The 22,503-nt window shown below is 41.2% G+C and overlaps 1 protein-coding gene across 1 annotated transcript in view; it reads left to right on the top strand.

The window, feature by feature from the left end:
* Positions 1-22,503, top strand: part of cep85l (centrosomal protein 85, like) — a 317,796-nt gene that overhangs the window by 42,670 nt on the left and 252,623 nt on the right. Inside the window, exon 2 of the mRNA XM_059981465.1 lies at positions 17,851-18,012. Coding sequence (XP_059837448.1) covers positions 17,851-18,012 — 162 coding nt within the window. The remainder of the gene's footprint in view (positions 1-17,850; positions 18,013-22,503) is intronic.

Here is a 22,503-nt window from a genome sequence, read left to right as displayed (position 1 = left end):
GGAGTCCTTCACAATGCTGTTAGCTTTGCGGGTGCAGCGTGCGGTGTAAATGTCTAATAGCGGGAAGAGAGACCCCCAATGATTATAGCTGACCTCACTATCCTGTACTGCTATCCAGAATTATTGAATGTGGGATATGAATTATTTGTAACTGGTTGTCTGTGATTTTACCTGCTAACTTTATATTCCTCGAATGTTTCAGCAGAACACTTCATGCTTCTCTTTGTCTTGCTCAAGTAATTAACCTAATTATGGATCTTCATCCCTAATTAAAGGGAGCGACGCCAATGACTAAGTAAGCTAAAAATGAAATGTAGTCCCGATGGAGGGTCTCAACCTGAAACATTGACTGTGTATTGCTTTCCATTGATGCTGCCTGAACTCCAGTGTTCCTCCAGCGCTTTGTGTGTGTGTTGCTTTGGATTTTCAGCATCCGCAGAATTTCTTGTGTTTAAAAATACAGTATAGAATCTCATACCCCAAACCTGCTTCAGTAATGGTTATTAATGGAGGGTCTGATTCAAGGCCACTGTGCAGGCAAAACTGAACAAAATAGATAAATAATGAATCAGGATGTGCAAACCTCCAACTGTCAAGTAAATTAAAAAGTTATTTTCAAAATGTCCAAATTTTTTTTTTAAAAAAGCGATTTGATAAATGAGCTGGAACACTATATTCAAAAGCTAAAACTCAGACTACTGGAAATATGATGCTATATTTCTTTAAAAAAAAAATTGGTCTGTTCTACAGCAGAGCATTCATCTGAGTAATTCACATAAACTGGAGCCATATGGCAAATTATGATAGTTCTAAGGGGGCTCAGTAATGTGTGCACTTTCCAGTGGATATCAACTGATTGAGGATAAATTAACATGATGTATTGTGGAGCAGATGCATGACAACGTGCACTGCCTAGGGGTGGACCCTAGGACACAGCCGAACGTAATGAAGAAACAATCCCCACTAGAAGCCACGTTCTGCATTTAAATGGTAGCTGTGCAACAAGGCCTGGACGATAAAACTGGGAACTACGTGAGCACAAATGAAGAAAACTTCTAAATCTCTTTGGGCTGATTTGATTTTGTCTTTCCCCCCCCACCCCTCTGCTCTCGGCAGCCTGTGAAGGCTAACGGGCAAAGATAATAAGTGGCAGACCAGAGCTTGGTGGGAGGAGATTTGGCTCTATTGAATTTGTCAGTGAGCACACAGAGCAGCTCAGAGTGAGATCACATCCTCGCACTACAGGCTGTCTATATCAGTGTATCGCAGCAGCTCGTGGGGGGCTGCATGATATCCTCGGGACTACAGCAAGAAACCAAAAAAAAAAGCCGTTTATCTTCACCTTCAGGATTGCGTCTGAGGTCAGCTCAAAAAATGGGCCTCAAGTAGGATACTTTTTTAAAAGAAGTCTTACGGAACTGCATCTGGTACTTTTATGGTCAATTCTGGATTACTTTTGGTTTCATACTTAACACTCCACTATGTGGGGCAGAGTAATCTCAGACCACAAGAATGGTTTTCTGATCTGCAGCAGACAAACAGGTAAAAAGCATGCAGAAAGGGATCTTGATTTCAATAAGTGGATTTATTTTTTTTGCTGAATGTTAACGTAGCAGCTGGAAGAGGGTGTCCCTACCAGCAGCGTGGCTAATCAATATAGGATCCGAGACTAGCTTGGAGTTCAGAGAAGTGAGATGTTGTTTAACTGTTCAGAGTGTTTGAATTGACAAGAAGAAGAAGAAGAAAAATCAAAGCCAATGACACATTCTGAGCTTGTCAGAGATTGGGGGGGAAGAAAGCTGTGTGTTTGAGGCTGACTGCTAAATAGATGTTGCTGATCCAGATGGTGCAATTGTGCATCTGTTATATTGAATTTCAGCATAGTTTAATGAAATTTAAGATGTATAGTACTCCTGTTCTTTTAATGTTTTTAGCAAACGTTCATTTTTGATGCTTTGCAAATCTCGTAACAGGCCATGAATGTTAATACTTTTACTTTGGGGGGGGGGGGCAGGAGCTGATGTTGTTAGAGATTTTGCCACGTAGCCTTTTAATTTAAACTTGATTTTTGCGAAAGTTTATTTTGAAATTCAAGGTTAAAAATGACTGAAAAAGCGCAAAATGTTTAGCACGTTTAACCAAGGCAGTCATAAATCCACCAGCTAACAAACGAGCTCACTGAACATGTCAGTTTGCTGAACGTGTTGGCCTAGAAATTTGTCTCCCTTCGGTAATGGTTCATGCACTATTTAGTTGGAAAGTGAATGGAACTGAATACAGGACAACATACTACCACTAGTGACCATGGACAAACATTCCCATGAAAGTGTTCATTTTTATACAGCTCCATGCTGTGTTGTACCAGTTGGTATTTCAAAGCCATTCACATATGGTGACTATATTGCTACTTTAAGAAAATTGACCAAAGTATAGCTTAGGATAGTACATGTACTATATAAAACCATTGGGTAGTGTTAATAGCTCAATAACGCCTAATATCTTTCACTCCTCCTCTCCTATGTTTCTTTGCTACTTTCATATTGAAGCAAGTTAAGCCTGTGAGGAGAGAAAGAGTGACAAATGATGGCAAGGTGCCTTGGCTGTTTGTCCACAATCTACACAGGGCATTGAAGCTGTTTAGTGCTGATGTCAGTATATTGGATTATCTCAGTAAGATTCGGTACTGACTTGGGATTATACATCACGTGTCCAGGGATGCTATTCGCCAAAAATACACCGAGTGGCCACTTTATTAGGTACACCTTATTAATGTCAATATCTAATCAGCCAATCACGTGGCAGCAACTCGGTTCATAAAAGCCCCTGGATGTGGTCAAGAGGTTCAGTTGTTGTCAGACCAAACATCAGAGTGGGGAAAGAAATATGATCTAAGTGACATTGACCATGGAGTGATTGTTGGTGCCAGACGGGGTGGTTTGAGTATCTCAGAAGCTGCTGATTTCCCGGGGTTTTCACGCACAACACTCCCCAGTGTTTACGGAGGACGGTGCAAGGAACAAAAAGACAGCATCCAGTGAGTGGCGGTTCTGTGGCTGGAGGCACCTTGCTAGTGAAAGGGGTCAGAGGAGAATGACCAACGGGCTCAAGCTGTGGCAGAAAAGGGACAGCAACTTAAACAACCGCACATTACAACAGCGGCAGGGCATCTCTGAGAGCGCAGCCTTGAAGTGGATGGGCCACAGCAGCAGAAGAGCATGAACGTGCCTCCGGTACCTAACAAAGTGGCTACTGAGTGTAGAGGGTGGTCCAGCCTGTGAAGAAAAGGCTGCTCTTTACCTATGCAGTTAGATCACTGCTGTCAACAACGTAGACACCTTTGATCCTGACGCCGTCCTCATCTGCTGCCCACATATTTTGTGAGGGGAGAATGAATCACAGTTGCTGGCAAAGTACTTTGGCTGTTCTAATCCATAATCTACACAGGGCATTGAAACTGATAAGTGCTATTGTGAGGATATTGGATTATCTCAGTAAGATTCAGTACTGACTCCGGACCATACACCACGTGTTCAGTGAAGGTATTTGGCAGAGAGTCCTGATACCGAGGTTTCAAAGTGAAATGAATTTGGATATTGACTAAATATTGCAAGTAGATTTAGGATCGGAAACAGGTTTATTATCACTGACATAAAAAAATTGAAATTTGTTACTTTGTCTCAGCAGTATAGTGCAAGAGTAAAAGTTACCAAAATAACTAGTGCAAAAGATAAATAATGAGGTAGTGTTCATGGGCCATTCAGAAATCTGACGGAGGGAGGAGAAGCTGTTTTTAAATTGTTGAGCGTGGACATTCAGGCTCCTGTACCACCACCTTGATGGTAGTAGGACGAAGAGGGCGTGTCCCAGGCGGTGAGGGTCTTAAATGATGATTGCCGCTGCCTTGAGGCACTGCCTCCTGAAGATGTCCTCGCTGGCGAGGAGGATGATGCCAGTGAAGGTGCTGGCAGTCTACAACACTCTGTACCCTCTTGCAATCCTGTGCTGATGAATTCTCGCATAACTCAACACAAGCTGGCAGACTTGAGGTTGGTTGGTGTGCAAGGAATTTGAAGAGTTCACACATAAGTGAGAATTCTTTTTGAGGAAAAGGTCAAATGTATTTCTGCTGGACCCCTCTGTAGATACAGCACCTGAGCAATGTATTGGCAAGCCAGCTAATCCATAAGACACATGAATGAGCGATTTCCCAAAATGATTAATAGTCTTCAGCAGGGGAAGAATTTAAGTAAGAGAAGTTTATTGTCAGTAGGTAGAACTGCTCCTAGTTGCTCAGCTGTTGTATTGAAGTAGTGATATTGAAAGAGGTGAGAAAAGCGGACTTTACTGTTTGTCATCTAATCATACACCTCATTGGGAGAAACAGACTAACTTTACAAATGTCTCAATCTGCCTCCAGGTTAGCATTTCAGAGACATGCCTCTTGTTTCTTCCTCTGCTTTACAGCTTCAAACATAACCCGTTTTCTCAATTTTCCAGTTCTGTTAAAAGGTCAGTGGGCTGAAATATTAACACACTTTTTTTTTCTTTTCTTTTTCTGAGCCAGTTGATTTGCAGAGTGCTTCTGAGTTCTTGTCTTTTTTTAACTTCAAAGTTGTACATGCGGACAATAATTTGGAGACCCAAGTCAAATTCCACCATGGCAGCTGTAGAGTTAAATTCCAGTAAATAAACCAGAATTGCTGGAATAATTAATAACTATAATTGTTACAATTATTATAATTAAGCAATGAAACATTTTGTTCATTAATGTACTTCAGGGGAAAATATTTGCCCTCCTTATTCGGTCTGATTTATTGAATATGATTCAAGAGCCACCTATGTGGCTCCCTTATGAGGACTGGCTCATGGACTTCTTCCTCTTGTAGCTGATAGTCCTTCTGCAGTTGATTGAATAATCCCTTCTCAGTTTTGCTGATGTTGGCAGGTGGTTGTTGTGACACCATTCAATGAGATTTTCAATCTCCCCCCATATGCCAATTCGTCACCACTTTTGACTCAGCCAGCAACAGTCTTGTCATCAGCAAACTTAAACATGCCATTGCATTTGTACTTAGCCCCGCTTCATTCTCAGCATTTACCTGTGGTAGGATTGTCTGACTATAATGGTGTAGGTCACAATGACTATGAAATGGTGCCTGTAGAGACAAATTTCTTCGCATTGCGGACCCCCTCGTTGGTGTGGATGTGATCTAGCAGCTCTGAAATGGACATCCCTGCTGCACTGTGACCATGAACAGCAGCAGGGAACATAGACCCTTAAGGCCTAGAACATCTCTTAATCAAAGTTTAAAGTAAATTTATTATTAAAGTGCATCTATGCCACCATATACAACCGTGAGATTCATTTTCTTGTGGGCATAGTCAATAAATCTATAAGAGTAACAACTATTACAGGATCAATGAAACACTGCTCACCTAGGGCATTCAACCAGAGTGCAAAATACAGCGAACTGCAAATAGAAAAAGAAATAATAATGATAAATAAATATCAAGAACATGAGATGAATATTTCAATGATGGGGCAAGTGAGGTTATCCTCTTTGATTCAAGAGCCTAATGACTGAGTGGTAATAACTGTTCCTGAACCTGGTGGATTGAGTTTTGAGGTTCCTGTACCACCTCTCTGATGGCAGCAGTAAGAAGAGAGAATCCTGAAGATTTCCTGAAACAGTGTTTCATGTTGATGTGTTTAATGGTGGGGGGGGTCTGCACCTGCGATGGACTGGACCACAAACACTTTTTGCTGGACTTTCCATTCAAGGGCAATCATGTTTGCATACCAGGCTGTGATGCAACGAGTCAACATACTCTTCAAGTATCAAGCCTGTGGCTCAATAAGCATGGTGAGCAACACTGCGAAATCTTAAAAACATAAGCTTAAGAAGTTGCAACACAGGGCAGCATGCAATCAACAGGAAGAAGTGATTTCACAACCAATGGATCAGATCACTCTGCAGTCTTACTAGATTTGGTCATCTGTGCCTGTGGAAAATTTAAAGTTAATGAGAGGAGATCACATGGATGGGAAGCCTGTGGAAGGCGGTGATGCAGTTGGAATTTGATGGGAACAGCCAGAATAATAGTTCAGCACAGACTAGATGGGCTGAAGTGCCTGCTTCTATGCTGTAGTGCTCTATGACTCTGACTCCAAGAGCATTCCCATCCTCAGCAATGGTGGACCACAGAGGGAAGTCTGAAACATTCGTAACCATATTTGGCCAGAGGTACCAAGAGGGTGATTGATGTCATCTTCCAAGAGCCCACCATCCAGGAAGGCAGTCTTCACCCAGTTTAATTTAGTGTGAATAATTTCAAGAAATGTCTGCGAAAGCAGGATACAACAACGTCCAGACAACATCCGTGTTGTGATTCAATAAGGGGTGTAGGTGGTCATGGGTAATATGGTTGTGAAGCAAACCTGTTGCGGAAATGAAGATGTGCTCCAGAACCGGCCATATCTCTAGCAGAGATGCCTCTGGATATCTACAACATTAGTATCTATCTGACAATGTTGAATGTTGTCCTAAACATAAAAATATGAGCATATCCTTCACTTGAATTAATTCAGTCCAATTACCATCCAATGAGTCTGCTCTCAATTATTGAAAAAAATAGATGGATTCTGCTTCCAAGCTGAACTTGCCAAACAATAGTCTGATCATTGATGCCCAGCTTGGGTTTGGACAGGACCAATCATCTCCAAACATCATCACAACCTTGGTCCAAACATGTATCAAAGAAGCTAATTTCAGTGCTGAAGAGAAAATAATGGAATTCAACATCAAAAAGCATGCTTCTATAAATTCTATAAGTAAAACTGGAGTCAATGGGCATCATAGGAAAATAAGCTCTAGTGATTGAACTCATACATTGCACAAAGGAATTCTTCAAAGCAATACCCTATACCCAACCGTGTTTAGCAGCTTCACCAATGATCTATTACTAATTCAGAAGTAGTGAAGTTTAAAACTAAGCATTAGCAAGGACAATGCAGCCAACCTGAACAGTACTTCTCTGATCACTCTAGATATTCATTCTCTCTACCTATGATTCATAATAGCTTCAATTGCACCATCAACAAAATGGACTACCATTACTTACTTTGGTTTGTACGACATCTCCCAAACCGATGACACTGTGCTCCCAAGTAGTACCAGGATAACAGGCTGATGGGAACAGCACCACATACAGGTTTTCCTCCGTGTCAAAACATCATCTTGCATTGGAAGAGAATCACTATTCCTTGTCACTGCATTTCGTTCCTGAGACATCCTCCCTGATATCAGCTAACTAAACCAGTGGCTGACCATTACCTTCTCGGGCTGCGTTTGGCAAGATGCTGAATAATGAATTTTTAAGTAAAATCCAGTGCGATGAAAGTGTTTTTAAAAACTCCTTAGCAATATGAGGAGCATGGAGATGTAAATTTGGAGAGAGAGCAATTATCGAATGGGGCTCAGTTCCTGCCACTGTTTGTAAGTTTTGTAATTTGTGGGCATGCTATGTTGGTGCTAGTAACATATTAACACTTGGACTGTTGACACGAATGACATATTTCACTATATGTTTCGATGTACGTGTGGCAAAGCTAATCTTTAATTGCAGTCAGGGTATGAATGTTTTAAACTCTTGCTTGACAATGTGAGAAACCTTTAGGAATTAAGGAGATGTGTAGAAAAGTGGCTGTGAAGTAAAATATCACCCATGATCTTGTTTCTTATGTTGTATTTTTTTTGCACACAGATCTAATATTGGGGTTAGAACCAGTGTAAGTTTACTTTCAGCTAGTTTTCTCACTCAGAAGGAGCATTTGGATAGAGTTGTCACTGCTGGAGAGAGTTGGTGTGTCACTGTTTTCTACCAATTGACTCTTCTCCAGTTTTTATTCCAAAGCATGACGTGCTTTAATTGTATTCATCTCCTTTTGTGCAGCATTGGTTTCACTTTTGTGTACTGTCTGACGATGCTTTCTGTGCATCTGTACCTCCAATAACTTTCTGAACAGTAAAGGAACCCTAGGGTATATACAATACTGTTCAGAAGTCTAAGGCTCCCTTTATATTTTATATGGTATCAGATGGTGTGGCCTCCATAGAGCCCAGATCTCAACATCATTGAGGCTGTCTGGGATGACCTGGAGAGACAAAGCAAATGAGACAGCCAAAATCTGCAGAAGAGCAGCAAGTTCTCCAAGATGCTTGGAAGAACCTCCTAGCCAATTATAAAACTGCTCGACAATGTACCGAAAAGTATTGTTGCAGTTTTAAAAGCAAATTGTGGTTACACCCAGTATTAATTTGATTTGGTCTTTTACTGTTTACTGCTCTTTATTGTAAACTTTTTGATATTTAGAAACTTTTCATTATTTTTGAAAGCATCTTTGCTTATAGTAATTTTTATGTGCCTAAGACTTTTGCACAGTCTTCTATAACAATATTATCATCCATCATATTAGATGGTATGATGTCAGAAGTTGTGGGCAAGTATTTCTTTTTCATGAATCAGCCTTCCAGGTAAATGCATTCACATTACAGTCAAAATTGCAGAAAGTTATAAAAAACATATTCTTTCTTTTGCCTCTTGCGTCTAGTTAAACTTATTTGTAGATTGCTGAATGCAAAAGCTAGTGCAATTAGCCAATGATTTCAAATTCTTAATTCTTGATTGAGGTAAAAATCGTACTCAAGAATTTTGAGGCAATTCTCTGTTAACCTGCGCAGATATAGTCAGCTTTGTCATTAAAAACCATTCTAATCACAACATCACATACACAAAATGCTGAAGGAACTCAGCAGGTCAGGCAGCTTTTATGGAGAGGAATAAAGAGTCGATGTTTTGGGCCTAGACTCTTCATTAGTCCTGATGAAGAATCTTGTCCTAAAATATCATTTGCTTATTCCTCTGCATAGATGTTGCCTGACCTACAGAGTTCCTTCAGCATTTTGTGTGTGTTAATCTGAAGTTCCTGCATTTGCAGAATCTCGTGTTGTCACAATGTTCAGTTGATCACCAGTCCCTAAATCTGTTTTAGATAATTGACAGCAACTAACAGATGGAAAACTACATAACCATATACTATTTTCTTTAGTGTAATCATTTCCCCAGTAATTGAAAATACGCTTTTAAAGCATACCATTATGACTTGTGGCTTTTGAAAAGAAAATAAATTTAGACCCCGTTTCTAAGAAGGGATGTGCTGGCATCTGACAGGGCCCAGAGGAGGCTTACAATGAATGGTAAACAAGAGAGAATCTGCAGATGCTGGAAATCCAAGCGCGCATACAAAATGCTGGAGGAACTCAGCAAGTCAGGCAGCATCTATGGAGAAAAGTACAGTCAACGCTTCAGGCCGAGACCTTTTGGCAGGACTGATGAAAATTCTTGACCAGAAATGTCAACTGGACTTTTTTCCATAGATGCTGTCTGGTCTGTTGAGTTCCTCCAGCATTTTGTGTGTGTTGCTTACAACGAATGATCATGGGAATAAAAGGGCTAACGCATTAGGACCATTTGATGTCTCTGGGCTATACTCACTAGAAGAATGAGAGGTGAACATCACTTTGAAACCTACCAAATATTAAAAAGCTCAGATATTGGATGTGGAGAGGATGTTCCAATAAGACCAGAAGGCACAGCCTCAGATTAAAAGGATATCCCTTTAGAACAAAGATGAGGAGAAGGTACTTTAGCCATAGGGTGGTGAATCTGTGCAATTCATTGCTACAGACAGCTTTGGAGGTCAAATCATTGGGTATATTTATAGTGGGGGGTTTATAGGTTTTTGATGTCTAAGGGTATCAAAGGTTATGGGAAGAAGGCAGGAAAATGGGGTTGAGATGACAAATACGTCAGCCACAATAGAATGACAGATGATGTTCAGTGGGCTGAATGGCCTAATTCTGCTCCTATGTCTTATGGTCTAAATTCATGAGCCACTTCCAAGGCGGATAGATCAAAATCATACAATGAGGGGTATAGATAGGGTAAATGCAAGCAGATTATTTTTTTCCCATGGAGGGTGGGTGAGACTAGAATAGAGGTCATATGTGAAAAGTGAAACTTCAAGGGGAACATGAGAGGGAACATCACTCCGAGGGTGGTGAGAGTGTCGAAATGGTGGATGCAAGTTTGATTTCAACATTTAAGAGAAGTTTGAAGAAGTGCATGAAAGGGAGGAGAAATGCTATGGTCTAGATGCAGATAGATGAGACCGGCAGAATAATAGTTTGGCATGTACTAGATGGGCCAAAGGGCCTATTTCTGCGCTGCAATACTCTATATAATCAAATTTGCTGTTGGGTATGGCAGGTGTTGTTGGGACCTGCTTCCAGAGTTATCATTTCTTAACTTGGGCAAAATACTGCAGAATCTTTACTTTTGCTGGATTTGTACTTCAAAATGTTCAGTCTTTTGGTTTGGCAAAACCAACATAATCCTTTGGAAATCCCAAGTCTGCACTGTATAATTATTTTTCAGGGCTCCTATGTTAAATGCATATAATAGTTCCAGTTGGTTTGTGGCACCCAAGCCTTTTAGTCGCTGGTTTTGCTGAAAGAAGTCTGGTTAACTGAGTCTAATAAGTGAAACCCTCAGCCACCTGCTCCCACTGCAGTTCTTTCCCCAGACAAAGAGGAAAGAAGAGTCAATTTAGTTAATACACCAGTTGGAATTATTTCAAGGTTTTAAGGACATTGCCCTTCCCCTATTAAGGGCAAATTAAAGACACAAGGGAGAGAATCAGGTTTTTGAATAGACGACTGTAAGAGTTGGCACTGAAAGCAAAAGCATAGCCAGCAGACTTTTTTAGCTAGTATTTTGGAAGAAAGGCATTTCTAAAATATTTTTTGGAATACTGTATATATACTACGATTCATTGATTACAGCTCAGTATTTAGCACCATCGTAACCCTCGGTACTAATCAACAAGCTCCAAAACCTGGGCCTCTGTAACTGGATCCTTGACTTCATCAGGACATGGCGTTGTGTATGGATCGGAAATAGCATTGTGTAATGTAATGGGTGGCAGATGACACATTGTTCATAACAGAAACTATTCTACATAATTCACAAACATCATCATGGAGGTGTTGTGTTCACTTTAAGTGATATGTCTGATGTAATATGTCCATAAAAGGTCACTACTTTCATTATGAACAAACCAAGAACAAAGGGTTGTGGCTTTTGTTAAGCTCTTAAAATGACTCGCATGTTTTATTTGCAAAATCCTACAGTAGCATTCTCCTGCTCGCTGACGATCAACACTGGCACACCTCAAGGATGCCCGCTACCCTACTCTCTCTACACCCACGACTGTGTGGATAGGCACAATTCAAACGCCGTCCGTAAATTTGCCGATGACATAAGCATTGTTGGCAGAATTTCAGCTGATGACAAGGAAGGTGTACAGGAGTGAGACAGATCAGCTGGTTGAGTGCTATCATAACAACAACCTTGCACTCAACACTAGCAAGATGAAGGAAATGATTGTGGACTTTAGGAAGGAGAAGTTGAGGGAAAACAAACCAGTCCTTATCGAGGGATCAGCAGTGGAAAGAGTGAGCACTTTCAAGTTGCTGGATGTCAAATTCTCTGAAGATCTAACCTGGGCCCAACACATTCATGCAAATACAAAGATAACAATACAGCGGCTATATTTCACTGAATTTGAGGAGACTTGATATATCATCAAATACTGTCACAAATTTCTACATGCGTACCGTGGAGTGTATTTTAACTTGTTGCATATGGTAAGAAGGGGAGACTGCACAGGATTGGGAAAAAACTGCCCAAAGTTGCAAACTGAGCCAGCTCCATCATAAACACTAGTCTCACCAACATTGAGAACATCTTCAAAAGGTGATGGATGCCTCACAAAGTTGGCATCCATCATTAAGAATCCTGATCACCCAGGACATGCCCTCTTCTCATTGCTGCCATCATAGAGGAGGTACAGGAGCCTGAAGACACTCATTTAATGTTTTAGGAACACCTTCTTCCCCTGTCATCAGATGTCTGAATGGACAATGAACCCATGTACACCATCTCATTATTATTGGTCCCCTTTTGCACAATTTATTTATTTTATTATTGTAATTTATAAGTTTTTATTATTTATTGTGATGTACTGCTGTCTCAAGACAAGAAATTTTACAATCTGATTCTGAATATTGAAAACGGGGAACATTTTAAGGCACATGTCATGTGGTTTATTATTTCTTTACACCCTTTTGACAAAGGAGTGAATTACGCAGTATCCCAGCCCAACGTCATCTGCCTTGAGCAGTGAGAGTGTATGAACAAGAAGTGAGCAGCCACAGTCTATTATTTGTGTTTCATGTTGCTCACTGAGGGTGGCTTTCTCTTTCTGCCTTTCGTACCCATGTGCAGCTCCAGTTATTTATAACGCACTTAGGGAAAACATGCATGATGGGATGAGGTCAAGCCCTGCTCATTAAACTCACTTATTCCACAAATGATTTATGATCATTCAGCATAATAAAGTAAATTTCACATCCTTGCAGAGAATCTGTGGCACGGAAACAGGCCATTCATCCCCCTGTTGATTTAAGATGCTATTTATATTCCTCCCACTCTAATTATCACTTTCCTACTCCGTCTTTATTTCCTTCTCCCTTTGCAAATGCAATCTTGCTGTTCAATCTTACTTATCTTCTCTTCCTCCCCCCCCCCCCCAACACCCCCACCTCCGGGGAATGGGAGCCAAAAGCTAAAGCATAGGTTTAAGGTGAAATTTTGTATTTTTCCTGTGAGTTACCTGCAAGAAAATGTACCTCAAAGTTGTATATGGGAGCATGTATGTACTTCGACAATAAATTTTTGAATTCAAAGGGGACCCGAAGGCCAACTTTTTTCAAAGTGTGATGCACATATAGAAGGAGCTACCAGAGGAAGTGGTTGTTGAGGCAGGTGTGTTAGCAACATTCGTTTGGATAAGTACATAGGTGGAAGGGGTTTAGTCAGAGATGGGCCAAATGTGGGTAAGTGGAACTAGGTGGGCATTATGGTTGGCATGGAAGCATTAGGCTGAAGGACCTGTTTGTAGCCTGTATTGTTTTAACATTTAAAGACACCAGGCCACGATGCGTTTTTCACCTCTCATTAAAAAATCATGGAAGGGAATTATGCGAATGCCAAATATGGTGGATTATTTGTGAATGGTTGAAGAGAGAGAATGTTTCAGGGTTATGACCCGCAGAAACAGCAACAGATCAACTCTTCCATGTTTGTCGATCACACTTTGATGCAACGGCCAATAAATTCTAACATGCTTTAAGAGCTGTACTGGATGGGCACAGGAGCAATGACATTTATTTAGTGAGGTACAGCATGGAATCGGCCTTTTGAGCTGCGCTGCTCAGCAATTTCCCAGTTTTTGTTACTAGCCTAATCACAAGACAACTTACAATGACAAATTAACATACAAACCAGTACATTTTTGGACTGTGGGTGGAGACCAGTGCACCCAGAGTAAACCCACGCAGTCACGGGAGAAAGTACAGACTCCATACAGACAGTGGTGGGAATTGAACCCATTTACTTGGCTTTTGATATCTACTATTCTGTCCAATGCCACAGGCCAGGACTTGTATGTTTACTACTGCACAAGGGCAGAATTAGGCTGCTTGGCCTGTCGAGTCTGCTCTAATATTCAATTACTTTTCCCTCAATCACGTTCTCCTGCTTTCTCCCCGCAGAGGCCAAGTCCAGGGTGGCCAGCAGTCACGAAGATGATGATGGAGTTGGGGTGGCGCATTAGAATCCTATACTTTAATGGAGGAGGTGCGGAGGAAAGAATAAGATGATGCCACACCCATTGAGATGAGGATTGGGGCGAGGCAGCCATTGTTTACAAGAGCAGCTAATTCACTTTACATTTTAGCATATTTACCAATTTGTGGTTACTTGAATGGTGACTACTTAGATGGAAAACATTCCAAAAGCACCAATATTAATTATATTACAAAGTGAAACAACCAAATGATTATTATTATGATGGCCCTTTATTCAGATTAGTTATTCCATTCAGAGCCAATCCAGATTCGGGTTATTATAATAACCATCAATCCAGATTGCATTTATTAGAAGAGTAGATGAGTGGGAATTATAGCTGTCATTTCAGATATGCTATCTTTAATAGTCTCGAAACCAAATCACTGTGAAGATAACGACCCAACATACGATTCTCAGGGCGGCTCAGTAGCGTAGCAGTTAGCATGAGATTATTACAGCACCAGCGACCCAGGATCTGTAAGGAGTTTGTACATTCTCCCCATGACCACGAGGGTTTTCTTTGGTTTCCTGCCACATTCCAAAGACAGACGGCTTAGTAGGTTAGCTGGTCACATGGGTGCAGTTGGGCGGTGCAGGCTCTTTGGACAGAGGGGCCTATTGCCGCACTGTATCTCTAATAATGCTACATATTGGCCACCGGTCTTGATAGCTGTTTCTCTACAACCATTCACTGTAACCACTGATTACCACTTGCAGTTCCTCCCTAGGTTAGCACTGCCCAAGGGCACGTCATCTATACGAGGGAGTGTTTGTGAAATTGGTGGGTGCTGTAAGGCTGCAGGCGTCTTTTGCTGAGTGAAAATGGAGTGGGGTTTTCCCAATCCCAAACCCCCAACAACTCCCAAATCTGAGCTGCAATATTCAAGGGCTGGGTCAAGCCAAGTAGAACTGGACGCTGAGCCAAGTGAGATAGGCTAGTGGCTGTTCTTTAAATGCCCGTTTACCCCCCCCCCCCCCCCCCACCCCCACCGGTCACAGGTGTTTATGTGATCCTCTCCCATACACAGCTTTTGTCAATTTCTGACTTGCAGACTGTTTGGTTTATGAACCATTCCTCGGGAAGGAACCCTGCTATAATTTGGGGAGGACTTGTGATCAGATTTTTTAAGGGCAATGGATCTGAAATTTCATCCCATTGCCTCACTTTTTTCTTTAAAGTAGTAATTGATCTTGGTACTAATGAAACACAATTGTCAAACAGATGTGGACTCACTACAGCCTATGGACTCACTTTCAAGGACTCCATGTTATTTCTCAATATTTATTGCTTATTTATTTATCAATTATTAAATTATTTATTTATTATTCTTTTGTATTTGCGCTGTTTGGTGTCTTTTGCACACACTGGTTATTGTCCGGACTGTTGGGTGTAGTCTTTCATTGATTCTATGGTAATTCTTGAGTTGACTGTGTGCGCACAAGAAAACAAATCTCAGGGTTGTACGTGGTAACATATATGTACTTTGATAACAAGTTTACTTTGTACCTTGGAAGGAAGTAATTGCATTGCCTTCTCAGAAAAAGAGCGAGTGCATTACTGTTTACATTTTGCAGTTTCAAAATTGAAACAGTGGTATCATGCCTTTCCAATTATGCCTGAAGTAAACATTCCTTCACACAGGCTAATGACTAATTACACAGTGGTTTTAATTTTATCAGAGATGTGAGAGTAAAAAGAGGAAACATGCAGACATTTTCTCTTGTGCCATTTTTATGTTTTTAGCACTTGTATGTTTTTAATAGCCATGTCCCACTATCACTTTGGATACTAAACTTTCAATATTGATCAGAACACTCAAAAAGAAGAAAGTTCTCGGCCTGAAGTGTCAACTGTTTATCTCACTTCCATGGACGCTGCCTGGCCTGCAGAGTTCCTCCAGCATTTTGTGTGTGTTGCCCTAGATTTCCAGCATCTGCAGACTTTGTGTTTATAAGTATTTTAGTTAGGCTTTGTTAGACATCTGTAACATTGTTTGGCTACTTGCCTTACTAACCGCAACACAGGAAAAACCCCTGGATGCCACATTGACGATAGTTTTCACATGTTACTGCTGAGGAAGTATTAAAGTTATAGAGCATGGATTCGGGCCCTTCAGCCCAGCGAGCCCATGCTGACTATGCTGTCCACTTAGGTAGTCCCAGTTTCCTGGATTCAGTCCATATTCCTGCAGCCGCCTCCCATACATTAATAGCACCTTCGCTCCAACTTTTTAATTCTGATTCCTAATCCCGTTCCAACATGTCGGTCCATGGTCTTGTGCCACGATGAGGACACCCTCAGGATGGAGGGGCAGCACTTGTATTCCATCCGGATCACCTCCAACCTGATGGCATGAATGCCGGTTTCTCCTTCCGGTTTAAAAAAAAATCCTTCCCCCTTTCCTCTTCTGTTCCCCACTCTGGCCTCTTACTGCTTCTCTACATGCCTATCCTCCTCCCCTTTCTGCTGTGATTTACCCTCCCAGCAGATATCTTCATCTCCAGCCCTTTACCTGGTTTCCCCTATCACATTCCAGCTATCCTCCTTTCCCTTAACCCTACCTTTTTGTTCTGCCTTCCTTTCCAGTCCTGAAGAAGGGTCTTGGCTTAAAATGTCAATTGTTTGTTCATTCCCATAGACGCTACCTGACCTGCTGAGTTCCTCCAGCATTTTGTGTGTGGTGCTTTGGATTTCCAGCAATGGCAGAACTTGTGCACATACTCATCCAGGTGCTTCTTAAATGATGCTGAGGTGCCTGTCTCAAGCACTTTCTCAGGCAGCTCATTCTATATACTCACTACCTTCTCCCTGGGGAAAAATATCACTCACTCTGTTTTTAAGTATCTCCCTTCTCACCCTACAGGTTCAAGAGAAAAGACCATGGGCTGTTCTGGATACTGTGTGCTAACAAGTAGTGAGGGTATTAGAGAGCTGATGAAGTCTGAGGGGTTTCTGTCATTAGCTTTGTACACAGATTATCTGGGGGTGTTCCAGTTGCCAAGTAAGTGCTTGATGACAGAAAAGAGCAATGTGACTGCAGGTGAAAATTAAGAAGCAAATGTGACAGATATTGACATGATTGGGCATGTTTGCCAGAACTGTGTGCTTTGGATATTTAAATTGTGATCAGGCAGGGCAAATTGCGTGGGTATTTTGGGTCCCTCGAGAAGTTGCTTGCATGATAGTCCATGCTTGCCTTGAGTGTGAGGGAGGAAAGTTGTATAGCAGTCCTGATGGAAATGATTCAGTTTCTGAAATCGGAGAGCAAGGAGGTTGAGTTGGATGTGTTAAATGGAAGCTGCATCACTTGCTGACTTCCTCCCGCAGGTATTCAAACTGTGTTGATTGTTGACAGAAGTGACGCATGTCTTAATGCGCACAAATCTAATTTCTTGGCTGATCTCTGGTTTAAAAAAAAACAAGCACAAGACTATTTTGCAGGATGGGGGTGTGGTGTTGAAAAGACAAAGGGTATGTTTGTGATAGGGTCAAGATCAAACGTTATTGGTGTTGCCTGAGTTAATGGTGAATGCTTGTTAATCATTGATGATTGGTTTTGTACTTTCTTCACCGTCTTATTTCAGTTTTGAGTTACAACAGGCAGAGCTGCCTAATCTCTCAATTATTGGATCGGATCAAAGCTCAGCAGTCCCATTACATCTGAAGAGTTAAGCAGCAAATGGGAGAAGACAGCTTCAAAAATACATTATTTATGCCAGAGTAACGGAGTGATAATTTTTGATTCTGGGCAAACTTCCTCTGTTGAAATTTTGACAATGCCGCACATTGTCTACGTTTGTGAAAGAGCGAGGCAGTTCTGCCTTCGGACCACGTACTTCACAAATGAAACTGAAGCAAAGTCTTGGAGTGAGTTTGCATGTAACTAAGTATAAACATTCAAAGCGGAGAATTGGTAGGGTTGCCTTCCCGTTTTTGATTTCTCTTGTAATATACTTTGCGCTATTAACCCTGTATAAGACAAAAATCTATCAAGCTTTTGTTTTCTCTAATCCATGGTTCAATCTCCCATTGCCCAGGTTCTGATGTTGCACATACTGGATGGGTTCAAGGTTGTGAGGCAGTGTGGCAGGCCCCTGTGCTCTTGACCAGTGGTCGCAACAACACCAGCAGAAGATTCAGCGCTACCTCCGATAGTGGAGACACTGGAATAGGCACTTCAAGCTCAGACAGCATCGAAGGTAGGTGAGAATTTTGAACTAACTGTATGTAAGTTGCTTATTGTAAGATATGAGAGTGTTTTTCATTGTAATTGGCGAAAGTATATTGTGCCGGATGGAAACGATTGATGGTTGATGGGATAACTATACATACAGTCACCTGCTAAGCATGAAAATGATTCATTTTACAGTGAGTTTTATTTTGTAGCATTGAATATGGCTAGGTCATTAGAAATGTCTACTATTTTTGTTACAAATGGAGGCAGTGTTGTTAAGATTGTCTGGTTGTAATTATCTACTTCAGTTGCAGAGCTCGTTTATATGACGTCTTTCCATGACCGTGATGTTCTTGGCAAATCTTTCTACACAACTGGTTTGCCATTGCCTTCTTCTGGGCAGTGTCTTTACAAAATGGGTGACCCCAGCCATTAGCAATACTCTTCAGAAATGATCTGCCAGTCATCGTGGTCACATAACCAGGACTTGCGATATGCACCACCTACTCCCATGGTTTCACGTGATCCTGATCGGGGGTGGGGTGGGATGGCTAAGCTGGTGCTACATCTTGCCCAACGGTGACCTGCGTTCTAGCAGAGGGAAGGAGTGCCTTGCACCTCCTTTGGTAGAAACGCTTCTCCATCCTGCCACCCCACTCATAGCGACTCAAGATTTGAACAATACATAAAACTGTATCCAAAAATCCCCTATGGGTCAACATTTAATCTGTTCTGAAGCATCTTTGCCATTCAGTTACCACTAGAAATGAGGCTGTTGAATTTTCAGTGGGTATGCTAGTGATAAAAGGAGATGAAACATGGTAATACTTGTGTTCATCTCCTTTTGATCTGCATTTACTATAGATATACCGTGGAGAGCATTATAACTGTCTGCATCACTGCCTGGTATAGGGATTTGGGTTACTGCACAGGACTGAAGTAAGTTGCAGAGAGTTGTTACTCAATCAGCTCCATCATAAGCACTAGCCTCCGTAGTATCCAAGATGCCTTCAAGGACTGATGCCTCAAAAAGGCAGCATCCATCATTATGGACGCCCATCTCCCAGGTCATGCCTTGTTCTCACTGTTACCAAGACGGAGGTACAGAAGCCTGAATGCACCCACTCAATGATTCAGAATCAGCTTCTTCCTCTCTGCCAAGCTATTTCTGAATGGACATTGAACCCATGAGCACAACTTCACTACATTTTTAAATCTTTCTTTTTGCACTACTTATTTAACTATTTAATATATGCATTCATACTGTAATTTGCATTTTTCTCTATTATTGCATTGTTCTGCTCCCACAAAGTCAACAAATTTCTTGACATGTGGTGGTGATATTAAACCTGATGCTGATTGTTTTGGACAGAAACTTCTTGTGCATGAAATTCTGTGTACAAATCACCTCTATTTCAATTGCATATCACTTAGTAGTTGTATGCTATCTGAAGATGCAGCTACTTGAGAATGATCATCCAATGTAAGCCTCTGTCGAGACTTTCTAAAATCAACAAGCTATCCTTTTTGATTTTTTTCCCACTTATAATAATAAAAATAACCAGTTTCAAGGACACATACAAGGGCTGAAACTGACATAGAGAGAAGCTAAAGATTAAAAATGAGCTTTATATGTTTTGTCATATGTACAATGGTGAAATGAGTCATTTGCATCAATGACCAACAGTCTGAGGATATGCTAGGGACAGGGGTGTGCCTCTCGTGCTTACACAGCATCCTCACAGCTATATGATAATATGCAGTTTATATACAAAAAATGTTTGCCTTTAAATGATATCTCATCAAATTTCTGGAAAGTTTCAATAGATCAATCATAATGGATTTTCTTGAAGGATTATTGTTACTATGTAGGCAGACACAGCAGTAGCAATTTTGTGAAATTAAAATATTTTTATGATCAACTATAATATATTTGGTAAAGATAGCTTTAATTATTAAGTACTATCTTAAGATATCAGTAGCAATTACACAGCAATGTAAATATTTTAATGACATTAAACTGCACTGTGCTATTCTTAATCTATATTCAAGGAGAATGGTTCCGAGTTTGCACCTGGCCAGCCCTTGCACGCTTTCCATCTGTGCCGGGGGTGAGCATCGAGCTAGTAACTTGCCCTTGGGGGGAGAAAAACTGTCAAAATGCCTCAGTAATAGAAACAATGCTGCGTAATGTGCCACAAGGTGTGAAAAGGAAGAGCAACAACAAAATAAAATAAAACTGTATTAATTATTGGCAATATTATGGATAATTTAGAACGTTAAACCAAGTACCTCAAGTAATCATCTCGTGCATTCCTCTTCCATGTTTAATTTGGCTATTATTTTAGATTGAATTACTTCTCTGTGATAACTGCAGGTTAATATAGTAAAGAACTTGCTTTGTAAATTCAGACCAGGTGAAATGTAATTCATTGAATTTGAACTTGACTCATCTTTGAATTGAATGAAGACCTTGGGTAGTTACTGTTCAGTGTGGCTGGAGATTAAATACACTATTAACTGTATTGGCTGGCATGTTGGAGAAGCTGTACATCTCTTCTGAAGGAGGTCTAAAGTGCATCTTCTCTCTGCAAGCCTGCGGGTGCCCTTGAGCAAGGTGTAGCACCTGCTTAGCCACCCTGATCATGGTCATGTGAAGCCATGAAGCAGGCGGTGGATGGTTGTACGAGCAGCTGGTGCATATCACAAGTCCTGATATGTCCTGATATCACAACCACTGATGCCAGATAGACAATCTCTCAAGGGGAATGATAATGGCTGAGGCCACCTGTCTTGAGGCCACACTGTCCAGAAGAAGGCTGCCATTTCCATAGAAAAATTTGCCAAGGACAATCTGGTCATGACCATGATTGCCCACTTCATATGACACAGCACATAATGATGATTAACAGTATAACAGTCTTATATGGCTCTAAATTTAGTCACTGACGAGAATAATCCATTGTATGTGTGTTATTGCTGTGGCACAGCTCAAGTCCTTTGTGCATTGTAATCTAACAAGCATTGTAATTCTTAATTTTCTTTTAGACGTTCTTTTACCTCTTTTTAAACACGCTGTCTTTGAGTACTCTCATCTTTGTTGTTCTTTCAGTCCCAGATCCGGTCTTGAATTCATCCATATTCCAATTCCTAGTTCACAAACATCCTTTTATCCCAGACAGTTTATTACTGGGAGCTTCCAGGTACTCTTTCACCTTTGTATCAGAAAGGTTACAAACTCAAGTTGAATACAGGATTAAGCAGATATCCCGCTGATGGAGTCCCTGCATGCCCACTGCCTTTCAATTGAAGCATTAACTGAAGCCTTTTGAATCTTAACTGAGCCTTGGATTCCAACAAAAAGGGCATGATGCAAAATGCTTCATTCCAGGTCGTGAGCTGTGTATTTTGTCACAAGGCAGAAACTGCAGATCTATTAACTGCAGTTACTAGCTCTCAGCAAAGCCAGGAGCTCACCAGTCAGGGTTTGGGAATGAATCTGGAGTAATGTCACAAACTGCCTTTTTCAGCCTTGTGTCTCAATGGTGAGCATAATGTTAATTTATTGGGGTTTCCTTCACCAATTGTATAAAGAAAAATTGTTTTGGCCATGTGGTCTGTGTGTAGGATGAGCCCACACCTTGCAGTGCATTGTGGGTTCTCAGTGGCATGGGAGCCAATCAACTTGCTCCTCGGGTGGGTGGTGCCAGCCACAGCAAAGCATGCTTTGTCTTCTCTCTTCTCCCTTCCTTCACCTCCTCGGCAATGCTCCCTTGCTTCCCTACTGTGAAATTTCTTTTACAGTGTTCGGTGTGCAGCCTTGCAGCTGCCAGCTCTGCATTGGGATCCAAACAGAAAAAGCAGAGATCCTGTTTTAGTTCACCAAAGCATTGCGAAATGCCATAGGGCTGTTTCTCATCTCTGTTTGCAACTCACTACTTTTCTATTTTTGTTTTAAGGAAATGGAGCAGGCACATAGAAGTGAGGCAAAGCAGCAGCTAGGCCACGGACCCTATACAGATTACAGAAGAGGAGGTGTTTGCAGTCCTGAGGCAAATTAAGGTGGATAGATCCCCAGGGCCTGAGAAGGTCTTCCCTCGGACACTGTGGGAGGTTGTTTGGGACTGCAATTAGAGGTCACATGTTAAGGGTAAAACATGAGGGGGAGCTTCTTCACTCAGAAGGTTGTAAGAGTGTGGAATAAGCTGCCTGCACAAGTGTACGTGGATGATAAGGATATAGAGGGCTGTGGTCTCAATGCAAGTTGATAGGGCTAGGTGGGCCAAAGGGCCTGTTTTTGTGCTGTACTTTTCTATAGCTCAGTATTTAGCACATTTAATCTACCAAAACAGGATGAATTCTAATTTCTTGGTAACTCTGCTTAATAATGTTCAGCAGTTTGGAATTGCATTTTCTGGTATGATCTAACAATGTATAGTGTCTTTAGGGAGTTAAGAATAAAAAATCCTTTTTCTTTGCTTCTCCAATGAGTCCTGTGGTACTGTGTCATTGCTGA

Source organism: Hypanus sabinus, chromosome 10 (assembly GCF_030144855.1).
Source record: "Hypanus sabinus isolate sHypSab1 chromosome 10, sHypSab1.hap1, whole genome shotgun sequence".
In the NCBI taxonomy this organism is placed as follows: Eukaryota; Metazoa; Chordata; class Chondrichthyes; order Myliobatiformes; family Dasyatidae; genus Hypanus; species Hypanus sabinus.
This window is presented reverse-complemented; position numbering and strand designations above follow the sequence as displayed.